The 18467-nt window shown below is 36.7% G+C and overlaps 1 protein-coding gene across 1 annotated transcript in view; it reads left to right on the forward strand.

The window, feature by feature from the left end:
* The window catches only part of LOC135077647 (dual specificity protein phosphatase 22-like), a 63915-nt gene that overhangs the window by 13657 nt on the left and 31791 nt on the right, over positions 1-18467 (forward strand). The window contains exon 2 of the mRNA XM_063972207.1: positions 5610-5726. Within this exon, the coding sequence (XP_063828277.1) occupies positions 5610-5726 (117 nt within the window). The remainder of the gene's footprint in view (positions 1-5609; positions 5727-18467) is intronic.

Raw genomic sequence — 18467 nt, forward strand, 5'->3', positions numbered from 1 at the left:
ATAGTCCTAATTAAATTACTTAAGATTTATAAAATTCATGTACTTAATCCGCATCGCCCTGCATAAATAATAAAATTTATTCTTAAAAAAATATTTTTAAAAGAAAAGAGAAAAGCCATTATCGCGTATAATACAAACGGTCGTAAACTCAGAGTGCATTTTAAGCCGTGCAACGTAAACCAACAAACAAAGTGATCAAAAATAACATAACTACAAATCAAATTAATTAAGATAATTCGTACAGTGCTGCAATCGTGATAATCAAGCGAAAACTAACCAAAATTAAATAATATGTAAAAATTAAATAATATAATATAAAACAAATTCAATACAGTGTTACAATAGTGAGAATCCCACGAAAACAAATCAAAATTCAATAATATAATAGGTAACAGTGTTACAAGAGTGATAACCCAAATTTAAAACTAAAATCGCAAATAATCTGATATACTTTTATCAGAACTAGCATCCAGTGTTAAATTTAGTTTTAAAAAAAACTGCAGCATATGTACTTATCATAATATAATTACATATTTTTACTGTATATTCAATCTTCTTCCAAAAAAAAAAAAATTAAACTAAATTAAATAAATTAATACATGGTATACGGGAAAAAAAATCCGCCAACACAGTGAGTGGGAAAAGCCTCCAGGTACCAGAGCAACACCTAAGTCAAAGGAGTACAAAATCAGCTAAATCGGCGAAGCCTGGTGAGATCTTTCCTTATTTTTCTATATTGACATAACCAATATCTACTGTGTTTACTCAAAAATTTTAAAAAAAAATACAATATTTAGGTTTACATTGTTTATACCAAAACTAACGCGCATACGAGCGCACAACTTATTGTCAATATAAATCCCAGTCGCAAAAAACAAAAGCAGTGTTTAAATCCTAGCTAAATCTGAGGCGCATCTCTTATAAATAGTACCTAGGTAGATTCAGTATTTACTTTGCTAACTAAAGATAACAACTAGTAGCCCTTATTTACTTCTCATTTTACATACCAATTTAATATCAAGGAAACGGACCTTTGTGCCATAAAACAATAAATAGTCAGGGGGAAAAAATCACTGTATCCCTACAGATGTAAAGTCTTCAAATACATTCAACCAAAAAAGAAAAAAAGAGACCCCAAAAAAAACCCATTGCACCAACTTTCCAAAGGCATATCCAGGAAAGGTCAACCAAACAAACATCTTGTCACCATAAAAAGTTTCCAAAAAGCAATAACTAATTCTAATATTGCACTAACAACAGAAGATACACATTTAAAACAAATTTCTCACGAAACTCACACAAATTATCCCACAGAAACAAAAGCGAAACCTTGCGTAATATAAACAAAAGAAACCCAAGGGTCAGCAACATCTGCACACAGCTGTAATCCATTCAAAAGTATCATTACAAAAAAGAGGCGTCCTCACATAAAACTTTTGCCAAGGAAAAAAAAAAAAAAAACACAAAAGACACTGAATAGTTACTTTCACAATACAAAGTTAGTTGATTCACTTTAGTCTTAAGATACTAACTCTTTAGTTATAAGCCCTTTTCCACAGCTCAAAGAACCAAAGTTAAAAGAATGGAGGCTTCTATTTTCAAAATACCGGGCGACGGAAATTGCCTGTACCGGGCAATAGCTCACCAAATCAATGAGCTTATGTATCTCACACTTGATCACAAGGCAGTCAGGCAGGATCTCGCACGCTATGTCGAAGAAAACCAAGCAGATGAAACAATGAGGTTAGCGATTGCCAGCAATTTCTATGCGACGGATACTATTCCTACAGACTTACAATATCGCGATTATATAGCCAAGCAATACAACGTCGGAGAATGGGCCGGTACTGACATAATAATAGCAGCAGCTAATCTCTACCTAGTGAACATCAATATCCATCAAGCTCTTACCAACTCCAAAATAGTTTTCAAGCCAAAAATCCCGGAGGATTCAGTAGGAAATATCAATCTTATATACGACGGCAGCCATTATGACAGTCTCATTGACTTAAATCCAGAATTATCAGTCTCATCACCAGCCACAGACCTTACTCAGACTGAAAATAGCCAAAAATCTGATAACCAATCAAGCAGCTCGATCTACACACCCGCGAGCATCGAAGAATGCCCAGACGACACAGGCTATCGCCTTATCAACGCATATACTAACCCAACAACTAATGAGACGATTATCGAACCGAAAAACCTAAGATTTGGTACCTGGAATGTCAGAGGCGCAGCGAACCCCAAAAAACGACACGACATAGATAATTTTCTATACAAGCATAACGTTCATATCGCTTGTCTACAAGAGACCAACATGCGTAACGGCAATTACAAGTCAAAAAATTACCATTGGATATTATCAGGGTCAAACAAAAACCGCGGCTTGGCAATTGCAATAAGGAGAAATACTCAGCTTAAAATAACAGACAGTATAAACCTCCCCAACATCATGGCCGCCACCATAACTAGTAACGAGAAAAAGTTATTTGTTGTAACAACTCACATTCCGAACAGAACATCAGCTGCGACGGGAACTGTTTCCAGTCTCCTACAAACAATTAAACGAAAGCCAAAGGAGGCCACCCTTATAATTTTAGGAGACTTCAACGCACATATAGGTTCACTTGACGTACGCGACCTTCTACAAACTGGCCAAGTAGGAAATAACCTGTTTCACAAAGAGTCTAATGACACAGGAAATATCATCATAGATATCGTCAGAAGAGAGAGACTCTGCATAGAAACTTCATTCGGTAGACAAAGCTGCAAGAAAACATGGAAATCCGGAAATAAAATCTCACAAATTGACCATATAATAACGAAAGCCAATAAGAAAAAATTCAAATCGATTATAGGCACAACACATCCCAATAAGAAAATTTCAGATCACAAATTGATAGTGGGCGAACTTATGCATACAACACACAACCCTAAGGCTATCGCCGGACAGTTAGAGTCGAAAGGTAAGGGAAAATTGGAATCTGATAAGAATGCTACTACTCAATCTGAGCCAATCAAGACCAGCAACCGATCTTTTAACTACAGGCACTTGAACTACGAACTTCTACAGCAAGAACATACCTGTGACAAATACCAAAATGAAATCATTAACATTATGAAAACGCAAACCCAATATAGTAACAACTGTCGCCTATTACCCTGGGATATCATAATGGATATCATGAAGACAGCCGCAAATAACATACTAAAAAATAAATTAAATATATCGAGGGAACACAGAATAGCTTTAGCCAAGCTGCTAAAAGCCAAATTTCGTTACAAACTGTCCCCAAACCCATCAACACAGGCAAATCTAAAAACATGTCGCAAAAACATTGAAGTTATTATGCGGAAAAACGAGGAACGCGAATTTGAAAATTTCTTCAAGGACCTTAATAAACAACACCCATCACAACGTATGAAAATAACGTACAGATATTACAAGAGGTTTAAAACGACAGAGAAGTTTAAAAAAAAGAACAGATATATACCTATATGCCATTGGGAAAACGAATTAACGAAATCAGAAGGAGCCCCCATAAAAACTTACGAAAACGAAAACCTCAATGACCTTTCTGATGGGCCAACGAACGACGAAGTCAGAGAAATCATTATAAAAATGCGAAATGGCACTGCGCCAGGAACGGACCAAGTAGTAACTGAACTATTCAAAGCAATACCTATTCAACTGCTTGAAGCCCTAACCGAACACCTATATAACGCCTGGAAATATAACATAGTCCCGGAAGCTTGGACTCGGACCGTACAAGTCCCAATACCGAAAAAACAGAATCCACAGTGCATCGGTGACTACAGACGTATCTCGGTATGTAATACCGGATACAGAATATACGCGAACTTCCTCCTTAATCGCTTAGATAAGGAGATGGAAAGCCTTGGTAACTACCAAGCTGCATTTCTTGAGCATAGATCCACAGACGACCACATCTTTACGCTTCGAAGAATTCTTGATGAAAAATGGAGAGAGGGCACAAAAACTTACGTCATGGCAATTGACATAGAAAAAGCCTTCGACAATGTAGACCTAAATGCCCTTAAAGATATCCTGGTGTCCAGAACCAATAAGACCCTGACCAATAGGATCATTAAAGCCTGCATGAATGAATCCACATGCATCAAATGGTACGGGCAGCAAACCAGGTTCGTCACCAAAGGAAAAGGAGTAAAGCAAGGCTGCCCACTGTCACCCCGTTTATTCACTATAGTAATAGATGACGTCCTTCAAACCCTTCAAGAAGAAATAGAAATACTCCGGCTAAATCAAGATTCGCATATTAAGCTTCCCATTTGCCTATCGTTCGCCGACGACCTAATTATATTAGGGACGAAACTAAGTCATCTGAAAACAATTTTTACGAGTCTCAAAGATCTTCTACTAACAGTGGGACTCAAAATCAACGACACAAAAACAAAAATCCTCATCCGGGACCCAATCAACCCACCAAACCTCACGCAGTTTATTAGAATAGCGGAGGGAACAAGTATACAACCCGTGAAAGAGATGAAATATCTGGGAATCTGGATAACATCAGGACACAGTAGGAAAGACACAATAAGGGCCCGCTGCAAGCAAGGGGTAAGAAACTCCAAAGCACTTATTCCCTTCATTAAAAAAACCAAAATGCAGTGGGAAACAACCAGGTTGCTATACAAAATGATCATCGAACCAACAATGACATATGGTATAAAGGCCGCATCCATCACCAAAGCAAACCGCTCAATGTTAAGGAAATATGAACGTGTCATTCTGAAAGAAATGTTGGGCTATAGTAAAAATCCACCTAAAAACAGAAAAGTGCGCCAACTTCTGCAAGGCAAGACAATAACCAAGAGAATTAAGTTCCTAAGGATTTGCTATTACGGCCACATTCTACGACGATCCGAACCACATGTGCTTCACAGCGCTATGCGATATAAAGCAGGAAGATTGAAGATTGGCAGACCCATATACACCTGGAAGGACACACTAAAGCAAGACTTAAAATACTACCGAAGAACGCGAAACGAGTGGATTCAATTAGCACTAGATAAAAAAGAAATAAGAAAAGCAGCTCAAGAAATATTCGATCTTGAAGAAACAGACAGCGAAGAAGACCCAAACCCAGAACCGCAGCCATCGACGGAACAATGAAGCTAGACAAGCAGCTGTACAAATTAAGAATAAGCAAGCAGTCACACCAAAGGCCGGACCGCCCAACTCATCGCACCAACGCTCAGTCCTATCAACGATAACCCGTCTTTACCTATTTTCCTAGACCAGGCTCAGGATGCATATCTACTTGGTTGTGGTCGACCGGTCGCGGTTTAAAAGACGCAGCGGCTAGTCGGCCGTCCTCTCCCATCCCAGAGCGTGTCTTTCCTTAAAATCGTGCCCCCTGGTATACCGGTTTGACCGGGACAGGCCTCGTCCTGGCTGGGTCGGCACTATCGTATCGTATCGTATCGTATCGTATCTTAAAAAAATATTTTATACCTACTACTGATACGTTGGTACTAACGCTTGCAGCTAGATGGCGCGCTGTGTTTTCTACATCGCGGTACCTTGAATCTATTGTAAAATATTGTTATTTGTTTGTACACAGGTGCTCCCGGGGTTGTACGTGGGGAACTACCGGGACTCCAAGGACCCGGTCCAGCTCGACAAATACAAAATCACGCACATTCTGTCCATACACGACGCGGCTAGAAGACTGCACTCTGTAAGTTTTTTAGTTATCGCGACAATAATAATCTTTGAGATAGATCTGGATGACGTCTGTAATTTACAAATCACATATACCTCTGGGAGGTAGCAATGTAACATTTTTTTTAACATCTGTCTTTAATATGTACATTGTGAAGTGAATAAAATGAATATGAATATGAATATGAATATTGATTTGAGACTTTTGATCGTTTTATTAAATCTTTATTAAAAACTAGCTTTCCGCCCGCGGCTTCGCCCGCGTGGAATTTTGTCTGTCACAGAAAAACAATATCGCGCGCGTATTTGCTCACCGTTTAGACCTACCCTGGACTACGACAAACATTTTAAAACCAAAATCAGCTCAATCGGCCCAGCCGTTCTCGAGTTTTAATCAGACTAACGAACATCAATTCATTTTTATTTATATAGAAGATAGAAGATTTCAGGGACATTGCTTTATTACACTAAAATGAAATAACCTTTTTTTGGGTAACTTTAAACAAGTTTACGCCACTTATTTATCACTTACACTGTTAGGGAAAGCAGTGTATAAGTTACTTAACGATAACCGCCAAACCAAGGTTGATTATACCTAACCTAGTCATCGAGTTAACGTAGGATTTGCATAACTTATTACGGTCTTAGACGCGATCGGATAAACTTGTTACATGGGTATGGTTCCCGAAGTCTAAACATTAATAATGGAAGAACAATGACCGCAAGATTACCCGAAACAACTTCCCTCGTTCCTCAATAAATAAGTTTGCTTGCGAGATGCGAGACCTCTACACAATGTGTATTGTTACCTCCGAGCAGCTACGGATATACGAATTTTTCTAACCAGAGCAAAATTTTTATTGTGGCACTCTCTACAACGTTTAAGATACCTAAAAAAAGGTCGACGCTCTCACGATTTTCGACTGTTGTTTCGTGAGATGTTTTCCAAATTAAATTAACTATCGATATACCTACCTAATAACAGACTTTTTGTAGGCGCTTTGTATTTTTTTTTCTCCAAGCGCCCCCTTCATTCCATTTGGCGCCCCCTGAGATTGCCAGGTGCCCCAGTTTGCCCCCATCTCCCTCTAGATACGTGCCTGTCTCCGAGACTGACCCTCTACTAAGGTCACTATCGATGTAAGCTCTCATCCTGATATAGTGTCACGACATGTGACCTCCGTAATAAGGTAGCGGTTCAGAAGAAAATTGCGTTTGTAGTTTTACTTGATAAGGAGAATAAATTGCAGCTTATCAATTTTATTCAGAAGAAATACTAGCTATTTTATCAACTAAATAACATGCAAATATTTTGTTAGGATTTGTTTTTTTGTACGGATTAACAGCGAGTTATGTCCAAAAGCTTATCGTTTCAATTTTAAAATACGTGTGGCTAAGTTGCACCACATAAACGGTATTAATAACAATAACCGGTACTTTTTGTATGGAGTTTGACGTTTTTTAAGTAACATGGTGCAACTCAGCCTTACTGTTGATTGATTTAAATTGTTTAAGGACGTTGTAGGTGGAATAAACAAAATAAAGCTCCCTTTTATGTTTAAGTAATTAGGTAACTGAATTTTGGCCAGTAACGAAAAGCAGGGGTTTGTTTTAAAACCGGACGCGGCTCCATTCTGTCGGACATTGCGGTTTGCTCCCAAGCCTGAAGTTGTATGAAGTTTTATGAAATTCATTACAGGACGGTCGGTTTCACACAAGTTTTATAAAATTCATTACCGGACGGCCGGTTATTATACACACTAAATAACGCAGCTATGCGCGATGTCTGTTGCGAACTTTTTTCATCATGAGGTTTGTTCGGTAATTGGCTGACCGCTTGTCCGGACTCCGGAGCTTTTTATTTATGTTTGGATACGCTCGGGTCTTATTAGCTACGCTGTGGGCGCCTTTATTATTCATACTAACAACATGGTTATTCACTGCGCTTAATAAGGAAGACTTACAAGTAGCTACAACTCGTAGTTGTTAAAAGAAAAGTGTATAGCAGGCTAATACCTATTTAAAGTTTTGAAAACGCATTTAATGTATTTCGGAGTCTGAAAATCAATGAATAGAGTGCAACAGTTAATTTTCAAGACTCACTTTAATGGCTGTTTAGTTTGTGAAATAGGAACTATTTCAGACTCTAAGTCCTCCGAGATTTCTAGCTGGATTCCAGATCGATTCGGCTAACCGGCTTGTAACTTTAAAGAACGTCGTCTCGACTCTGATGATGGTTTAAGAAAACTTTTTCTACGCCTAATTGACTAAAGTCAAGGAAGCTCTTAGTCCCAATTCCCGATCTCACAACTAACCTGGAGGTTACACTAGAGTGTAATATATTCTAATAAACCCTTCCCCACGTAAGATGAATTATGAAAGCAGTGTCACAACAATACGCGGGCGAACACAAAGTCTCACAAACCCAATAGAGCTGACGGGGCATAAATCATTCCGGTCTCTTTACAGGTCGTGGCATTAAGGCTCTTTCCCACGGGGATATCCCGTTTTTTGCAGGATCCCATTTAGTACTACGTGTTCTAATACTACACATTCACACGAATATCTTTGCACTTGCAGTGCACCGAAAAAAAAAACAATAATTTCGAATTCGCTATTCAGTCATGTCAATAAACAGGAGTACAGGATCAGTAAAAATCAGCATTCAGTAGAAGTGTTCCCACCAGCAACGTCCTGCATACTATTTTTGCAAACTCCCAAAACTGCAAAAAAACGGGATACTGCCGTACACACGTACATAACAAGTCCAGTTTTGCGGGATCCTACATTACCACAGAACTGGATTGTCGTGGGAAAGTGCCCTTTCGTGGCCATTACTTACCGAAACACACTACACATTTTCATAAAACGCGGTGGGAATAGTTCTTGAATTCACAATGTCGAACGACAGATGTTTTGTGACAGCCGTTACAACAAACGAAGTTATGAGGTGTGATTTATTGAAGAGTATTATTTATCGTACCATACCGTGTATTTAGTAATTTTACTGAGAATTTAATATAAAATAATGTATTTGATACAGGCAGCATTTACCTTATTTACTTTGCTAAGTTACGTACCTAATGAGATTACGACAAATTATTATTAAACACAAAAACTTTTACTTACATTCCCTCTCCGTTTGTGTTATGTTACAAAGTACTTTTGTGTACATAGTTAGTACATACATTCCTCATTAGCACAGAATAAATAATAGTACAGGTACAGAAGGATTACTCCGCAAGACGATTTAAATAAATGCGAGTCTTGCTACGACGCGATACAGTGGAATTCAGCTCGCACAGCACTACGTACCTACAATTTTATTCACCTACAAGTTTTGTCTCTTTCTATCGCGTGCCTCTGAACTCTTCTTACGCTGTTAGGGTTGCTGTCTAGTGAAAAAATAATTAATCTACTTATTTGTAATGAGGTACGTATGTAGGTAAGTATGCATTCATTATGGAAAACCTTGGGAGAGGCCTTTATCCAGCAGTGGACGTCATTTGGCTGAAACGAACGAACGAATTCTGAACAGTAGTCATGGTAGGTTAGGATCCTTCCTATATTATCCTAAGAATTTATTGATTACCTACATGGCCAACATACCTTTCAGCATCTTAGGGAAGCGAAAAAAAAAAGATAAATCCGGTAGATTTTTTTTCGAATTTAAACACCCGAACGCCGCACAATATTTATTTCTCTTTATGTCCATTTTTAAATAATACTTCGATCATAGAATTATAATCATACTACAACGCACGCCAGCGTCTTGACGGGCGCGCGCGTGACACTCGACTGATATAATACCCGCCGGCGCACACTGGTTCAAGAAACGATAAAAATGGAATTAGCGATTTATTCACTTTTTTCGATGGTATCATGTGTAGAATGTTATAAAAAACGTTTTGTTTAAGTTCTATTTTTCTCAGAAATGCGTAGTTTTTGCTATATTACATGTTTTGTGTTTTATTTGTATGAAACGTTTCCTTCACGAGGCTCTTATTCAAAATGTTAAAATTTGTTAAAGATGACTACTTATAGGTTTTAAAGAGTTATACTAATAGAAGCTAATACAGTAACAACTTTGTCCCAGTGCGTCCCCGTTTAGGATATAAGTGATATTTTCTAAGGTACGAAAAAGTAAACAAAACATATGGATATAAGGCAACTTTATGGTAATTTATTGATTTTCTAAAACAAAAAGAAGCTAACAATCATTCCAATCTTAATCTTTTATTATTCAACATCATCATCAACATCTATAAATTCAAAAGTTTCATCATTATTTGAAGCTATTAAATTTTTAACTTTATTGGGAAGAGATTTTGGATTCACACTCATTTTTGGTCTTATTGTTGACAAAAAAGCATCCGAAGAAATAAGTTTATTATTTAAAATATCACGATTGGTCACTTTTCGGTTAAATTTACGCGTATGATTCTCTCTCATCTTTCCAAAATCTTTATTCCGCGATTCTGCAGCTTCTTCCGATAGTGCTCCTATTGGCATAATATCTAAATGCTTTATGATGTCACCTCCATGTATAAGAAGCTTATGCATGCTGGATGGCATGTAATACCAAACGTATAAACTGACGAACAACTCAGCGGTTTCCCATCCATATTGAGTGAAGTTTTGGGGGGTTATTTGCTCACCGGAAGCCATAGCCCTTAATAATACAGACAACCTAGCAATCAGATCTTGACTAACTCCAGTGATGTTGGATGTTTTTTCTGGATCTGCAAAAAATCTACGCGCAGTATTTCCGTTGTTTGTTGTTCCAGCCCCTTGCTGCACAATATCTATTAGCAATCCAGTTTCATCGCGAAACCGTTTTTGTATTTCAGCTTTTCGTTTCTCCATAATTGCTTCTTTATTTCCTCTTGCTGTCCAAATTTTAAATTCTAGTCTTTAAGCAATGTGTAATATAAGCTCCATAGCCCGTATCCATGCGTGCAATGAAGATAGGCCATACTTGTACATATCGATATTTAAAGATCTGTGTTTTAATTTTGTTAAATGATTCATGTCAGTTGGTTTTGCTTTGCACTTAGATATTATGCCTATAGGAGCACTATCGGAAGAAGCTGCAGAATCGCGGAATAAAGATTTTCGAAAGATCAGAGAGAATCATACGCGTAAATTTATCCGAAAAGTGATCAATCGTGATATTTTAAATAATAAACTTATTTCTTCGGATGCTTTTTTGTCAACAATAAGACCAAAAATGAGTGTGAGTCCAAAATCTCTTCCCAATAAAGTTAAAAATTTACTAGCTTCAAATAATGGTGAAACTTTTGAATTTATAGATGTTGATGATGATGTTGAATAATAAAAGATTAAGATTGGAATGATTGTTAGCTTCTTTTTGTTTTAGAAAATCAATAAATTATCATAAAGTTGCCTTATATCCATATGTTTTGTTTACTTTTTCGTACCTTAGAAAATATCACTTATATCCTAAACGGGGACGCACTGGGACAAAGTTGTTACTGTATTAGCTTCTATTAGTATAATTCTTTAAAACCTATAAGTAGTCATCTTTAACAAATTTTAACATTTTGAATAAGAGCCTCGTGAAGGAAACGTTTCATACAAATAAAACACAAAACATGTAATATAGCAAAAACTACGCATTTCTGAGAAAAATAGAACTTAAACAAAACGTTTTTTATAACATTCTACACATGATACTATCGAAAAAAGTGAATAAATCGCTAATTCCATTTTTATCGTTTCTTGAACCAGTGTGCGGCGGGGCGCTTCGCTGTAGGTAATTATCGGATGTACCGCGCGGAGTGAGCCAGGCCTGTCATTAGACAATAAAAGTAAATCCCAAACCCACTCATTGTTGTGGCACAAAAAGAATGCTTTTATACTGCAAACACGGGAGTTAAGTCTCTAAGATAATCTCTAAGGTTTTAAGATAGGAGAAACAGAAGGAAGGCTCTATTTTTTTTTTTTGTAATAAAATTACTTTTGAGACTTTCTCGAACTTCAGATAATACTTTTGCATTCTAGCCAAAGGAAAACAAACTAAGAAAGGCTAACAAGCTAAAAATAAGACTATGTTAGGCACTAGGTAAATTCGATTCCTTGTGGTCAAATGGTCATGGACGTTTGTAAAGTAGTACTTACACCTTGTCTAGGTAAGTATATTCATAACTTTGTATTCAATAATACATTTAAGTAATTTGTGATCCGTTTATTCTATGGTCAAAGTGGAGCTCTGCTTGGCTTGGACAAGATAATTGGTGTGAAAATTTTAGCAACATATTTATTTAAAATTAATTTCTATAAATTACCTTTTAAATAAGACGGCGTGCCCTTATCCTACGCGTCGCTTCCCAAATTAAAACGAGTGCCATTAATCAAATTAGTGCTAAGCATTTTAATTAGTCGACTCACGCCGAGTGAAAAATGCGACCACTCGGATAATTAGGGACACTTTAATTTTATTTTAACGATGTTGTAAGAGGACTCTTAATAATTAAAAAAGTACCTACTACAATCATCTGCTTGGGAGTAGGTATACAAGTAGAAAACAAAAACAAAAGGAACCACAGTTTAAATAAATTGTAACCATAACGAAAGAGACCTAACACTTAACTAGAACTACGGGACTATTCTACCCACCTCTCGTTCCCACCGCTGAAATTCCTGTGTAGCCAGGATCTACAGCTTGACCGCCAATAAAAAACCAACCAGTGGAGGTCAAGTTTGTCCCGAGAGAAAGTTAAACTGTCATTAGGAACATAGAAAGATTTCGAAGTTAAGGTTCGACTTCCCTCCATTGCAAAGCGGATGACAGGTGACAAACAAAGGTTTAGTAACCTTAACTAGAACTACTCGTACATATGATGATAAAATTGGTTATCTAATTAAATTAGTCACCTACTGTTATCATATCTATTTACAAGTTTTACCACTCCTCATTCAATGTCATCGTTGCTTTATTGCGTCATACTTATTTAAGGCTTTATGTAAAAGTAGGTACTTAATTGAGCAAATCACAATGTTCCTAATTGTTTAACTACTGTAATCGTCAGCTTAATTACTTTAACACAACAAGCGATTTAATTGGCAATTGTTTGTGTTGGAATTAGTCCCTAACAGCCATTTTGGTATTGTGTTGAGCTTTTATTTCTACGCAGATCTTTACTGATTAGCACATAAATACAACATAGTAGGTAGGCATTATTTACCTATTCTTGATTAGAAATCATTACCAAGCCTTTTATAATAAGTAAAATCTTATCTTAATTCAACGACACTGAATAATTTTTCAATTAAAATAATCATAACGTTAGCCCTCACTCAGCAATCGCTTTGTTCGTTCACGTGATGTATCGTGTCGAAATGTCCTCACAAGCGATTCGATATGCTGCAAGCAAAGGCTAGTAATAGAAATGCACGGAAGCAATGTTACTAGGTATATAATCTGTGGACAGCAAATGACAGTTTTTGGTGAATTCCCGCGAAACTCTTGACATTTTTCTTCGTAATTTTCACGAGACAGGCAAAGGCGTCAACATCGGATGCCTTGGGACATTTTGAAAATTTAGTTTTACGGCTCGGGTGCCTTAATACTTTCTTATGATGGTACTAAACTTTTTAAGTGAAGGTACTTTAAAATGATAGGTACTCTTTACGGAGATGATGAAATTTCCTGACTGAAGTGCCTTACTTATGACTTGCATACTTAAATATTTTTATCTTGCAAAAAACCTTCAACTTTCAACATTTAATTAACTTGTTTGTTATCATAAGGAGTTCTTCTTCTAATTGTAAAACTCATGACTCTTAAAAGAAATATTTTTTTTATAATACAAGAATTCTTAACTTACAGAAAGTTAATAAGATAAGGTAAACCTTAAGATTAGGTATTTATTTAATCAAGTGACAAAGTAAGGTTCTACAGGGTGTTAGGTAAATGGGTATATGAGCCGACACTAGCCCATATTAACATGGGCATATAAATGGTATGGTGAAGTCAGAAAATTGATATCTTTATTTTAATTATTTTAATTTTCATACAAATAGGATTTTATAAAATTTATTTTGTATGAAAATTTAAAAAAATAAAATGATGATATCAAATTTCTGACTTCACCATACCATTTATATGCCCATGTTAACATGGGCTAGTGTCGGCTCATATACCCATTTACCTAACACCCTGTATACACATGACAATAATAAATTAGTTTGTATTTCCTAGCCTTAATCTATAAAGCAATAAGTAGAGCTTAGATGCTAAATATCGTGTTAATTAGTTTCATATCCATGTTGACGTTGACAACGGTACGCGGGAAAGTGTTAATAAGCTGATATTGGTTATTGATTCCACCAAGCTTACCTACATTATTCAGTAAATTATGAATGCATAGTTGTGTTAATTTATTAAAAAATATCAATCCTGTTACGTACTATAAACTCTACTCATTATACTTTACAGCTTTTGTTTTTATAGGTAACGATTGAATTTCAAAAATATAACGCAGCTTATTATTCTTTTGTTTCGATCTAATAAATTCGATATTAATGACAGTTTTATTTGAAAAGAAATGCCGTTATCACATTGTTCAAGTAGTTTAAATCCGAACTTTATACTGTAGTAAACAAGGTCGAAAGGAGATCAGCTCGCAGCGGTCACGTAAACACATTCGTCTTACGGAGTCGAAGGGCCGGTGCTTAGAGCATTTGCAGATATATTATCTGGTATTGATCTTCGCCGACGCGTGATTTGTGAATAGGGACTATCGTTAGCGAAATTCGGACGGTGACAGCTAGTGAATGATGTATAGAGTTTAACAGTTCGCTCAATCTTTGTAAGTTGTAACTAATGGTACTTTCTAGTTCTTGAAAAATATACAAAAAAGTAAAACGGTGTTACACTTTTTAAAAATAAGGATTTTTAGGTTTACGGACTTTTATCAGTGAGATCTCAGTTAAACTTATTTCATGACAATATGTCCACCTACAACACGACATTGCTGGTAGCAGCTTCATTGTATTGATAAAAATATATTCCTCGTTTGTTGACTGTAGCTTAACTGCATCAAGATTAGCCGTAAACCAGCTTAACCAAGCGATAATCGTGGACATAATGAAGTCTTGAAATTTCCAGACACATTAAATAATCCGAGGCCCCGTAGGGCTCTTGGGGCGAAGCGCGGTGTGAATATTCATGAGCGCTCGGGGCCACTCAATGCGCTGACTCGGCCCGACTCGGAACACGGTGCATGTGTGGGCTACATAGCTGCTGAGCTGACGTATCAGTTTAATTAACCTTAAGCTTACTGTTTGGGTTATTTCTAAACTCTCTTTTGCATACGCACTGAATTTTACCACCCTTTTTAGGGCTGTTCCATATGCGATTTTATTACTACGACATGCTACGACGGTCAACAGTGCTACGAAAAGAAAAACCTTATGTGACTTTTCTTCCTTTTATAACGACAAATTCTTGTTTGGTTTGAAATTACATCTGCCATTAAATACTGCCGTCCATTAAGTAAAAGCTGTTTCATGTTTTCGAATATTTTTTTAACAGTAAACATAACATAAAGTCTGTTCGCCGAGAGTTGATAAATATTATGAAATGTCTTGCAATAGCGACTGTCGCTTAATTATCGCATTCTGTATGGCGGGCGTCGTTTGTCACAACGCGCACTGAGTACCATGGTACGAGCCACGCAGCTGTCGTCAAGCGCTCCGGCCGGCGGGCCGCAATGTGTGAAACGGAATAGATTTATTTTACATAAGACCGAAATGAATGGTATGACAGTGGGTAGGGCTTTGCCCAACATTGGGATACACTATAAGCCACTTGATAATAATGAAATACTTTTTATCCAACACATGGACGCCACGTGTTTGATCCGTATCCCCACTAACCGGAATAATTCCCGTAAATTTAAAAGAGATAATAATGATAATCTACCAACTTTTTCATTATATCGACAAAAATAATTAGCGGACCGCAATTTATAATGAGGTTAGAACCTCTGATATATTTTTTTTATCAACTCTCGGCGAACAGACTTTAGGAAATAGTAAATCAACTTTTAAACTACAAATGCTATTTGCTATCCTATCTATCCTGATTCTAGACGTAAAGCATTCCCGGTCTAATCTAATAAAGCCTGACGTGCGAGCTGTGTTCGCATTCCAAAGATACTCCACCTAGTTACCAGCTGATTCAAGCAATTTGCTGTAACTAGTACAGTATTAACGGTTGAATAAATCGTAGAAGACTACGACTGAATGCGTAGTAAGGCGTCGTAGTATGGCAGTGCTACGTCGTAGCAAGTGTAGATGTCACGTCATTTCTCGTTAGAATTAACCTTCGTAAGACCTTTTCGTTTTGTTGTTTAAGAAAATAAATAATCTAACTCTTAAGTACCTACCTACATCATATACCAAGATTACCAAGGCCCAAATTAAGCAAGCTTTGCTTATTTTCAGGGTAATTTGGTAATTTTGCGAGCGGCGCAGGATCGGTCTTCGTGGAAATCCTTGAGGGAGGCCTTTGTCCAGCAGTGGACGTCTTTCGGCTGAAACGAATGAACGAACGAAAATCTATACTAATATTATAAAGCTGAAGAGTTTGTTTGTTTGTTTACTTGAACGCGCTAATTTCCGGAACTACTGGTCCGATTTGAAAAATTCTTTCAGTGTTAGATATCCCATTTATCGAGGAAGGCTATAGGCTATACAACATCACGCTACGATCAATAGGAGCAGAGCAACAATGAAAAATGTTGCGAAAACGGGTTTTCACGCGTACGACGAAGTCGCGGGCACAGCTAGTAAATACTAAAGCAAAGCTCGTGTTATCATACCACAACACCCCGTGGGATTCGAACTCGCAGCAAACAGCTGGCTTCTATTTCCATATGCAAACTACTAGGTTATGCAGTCGTCCCTTTTTTGTTTTGCAAAACATGCAATTTATTTGCATCAGCAAAATGTATTTAATTTCTCTCCAATAACTTCATCTCCGAAGCTTATGAATATTCATAGTGGAACTGCTTCAGTCAAAATCGCTGTAACTCCGGTCCGTACTTCCGTAGTCATTTCGCGCTCTACATTTGGGATTGCTGTCCATAAAATATGTTATGGCACTGTGGCAGTGACACACGGCCCGTATCAAAAATATATGTAGCAGTACTAAAATCTGTATCATGAAACCGCACTAAGAACTAGATTCATACTCAAGCACCGAGTCAATGTTCTGATTGATTGAATTCTGTTGTTTATTTTAACTGTTCAGTGACTTGAATGAATACACTTAAATGAAGTGAATATTTGCTTTTTGCTCGCAAATATTGATTATTGTCTTTGCCTACAAATTACTTTTGCTTGCTCAATCAATACTTATATCTAACTTGAACATAACATAATTTGGTACGTATACAATATACATAGGAGTGGCGATTGGCAGTATTTTCACTTAGTCATGGCTTCAATCATTTTCACATTACCGTTTTTGTGATTAAACTGCTGGCAATGGCGTGTCTGGATATCATGTTACTTTGGCTTACAAATGACGTCTTTGTTTTACTTGATAAAATTTCAAGATAATACTGCATTCGTGTCTAAATAAGTAAATTAAAAGTAAGTAGTAATGAAAACCACGAAATTGATAAAGAGCCAAAAATAAATTAGGCTAAGAACGGATTTTGTATTAAGACCGAAGAATTTAGAATTTTAAGCTTGCATGATATTCCCACATATTTTGAGTTAAAAAGGCGGTCTAGTAAAGAGAGTGAATTTTTATGTTCTCGTTATTTAAAAATGCATGTGCGTTATTTAGCACCTTACATCGATAAATATCTTGCGATTCTCGCAATTCTCAGAAACAATGGGTCGCAATCACGCGAACGTAATGTATTTTACCTATACAGTTTCTCTACTCAGCCTTCAACTTTTTGTCCTCCGCCCGCGCTCGGGGACGACTCAACTTTTTGTTTTGTTTTCTTTTAATCTTGAAACGTTTTTGAGAGCACCTCGGTCATATTCCACACTTTTCAAGGGTACTTGAAGATTTGTCTCAGGAGGCTAATTAAAACAATTTTATTACAGCAACTTTATCAGTTCAGAGTAGGAATTTTGAACTTTGCAGGTATAATATCAAAATTAGGTCAGGATTGTCAACGGTATTATCATGGACCTATAAAAAAAGGCGGACGGAACTCGCGCTACAACAAAACTGTGACGCAAAATTTTGGCGTTTGTCTATTGTGTGAGTGAATTTAGGGATGCCATGTTAGCCAAAACATTTTACCCATTTATCTTAAGAAAAACATAGATGGGCAGATATGTTACTTGGAAATGTAGACGAAATTATATCGTGCCATTTGAAAAGGATGAAAGATGAATACGTTGAGTGAGGTAGACGCGAAATTTTCAAATTTTCTTACTTTGCAAGTCAGTGTCAGGTACGATTCACGCAGTTACAAATGATCAATCTTGTGTACCTACGTAATCATAATCTTATGTATCATCAATATTATTATCTCTGATAGATTTTAACATACAACCTGACACTGACTTGCAAAAATATAAGAAAATTTGAATTTCGCAGTTCTACGCCCTAGGGAAGGATCAAATCTGCCTACGAAAATATATCCCATTAAAACACAGTTATTATGATAAATTATTTTATTTCAATAGTATGCGTAATAAACACCTAAAAAGTCTTAAAATTATAGATTTCCCACTTTTCGGGTAATTTTCCCACGTAAAT

This window comes from Ostrinia nubilalis, chromosome 13 (genome assembly GCF_963855985.1).
Source record: "Ostrinia nubilalis chromosome 13, ilOstNubi1.1, whole genome shotgun sequence".
NCBI classification, from domain to species: Eukaryota; Metazoa; Arthropoda; class Insecta; order Lepidoptera; family Crambidae; genus Ostrinia; species Ostrinia nubilalis.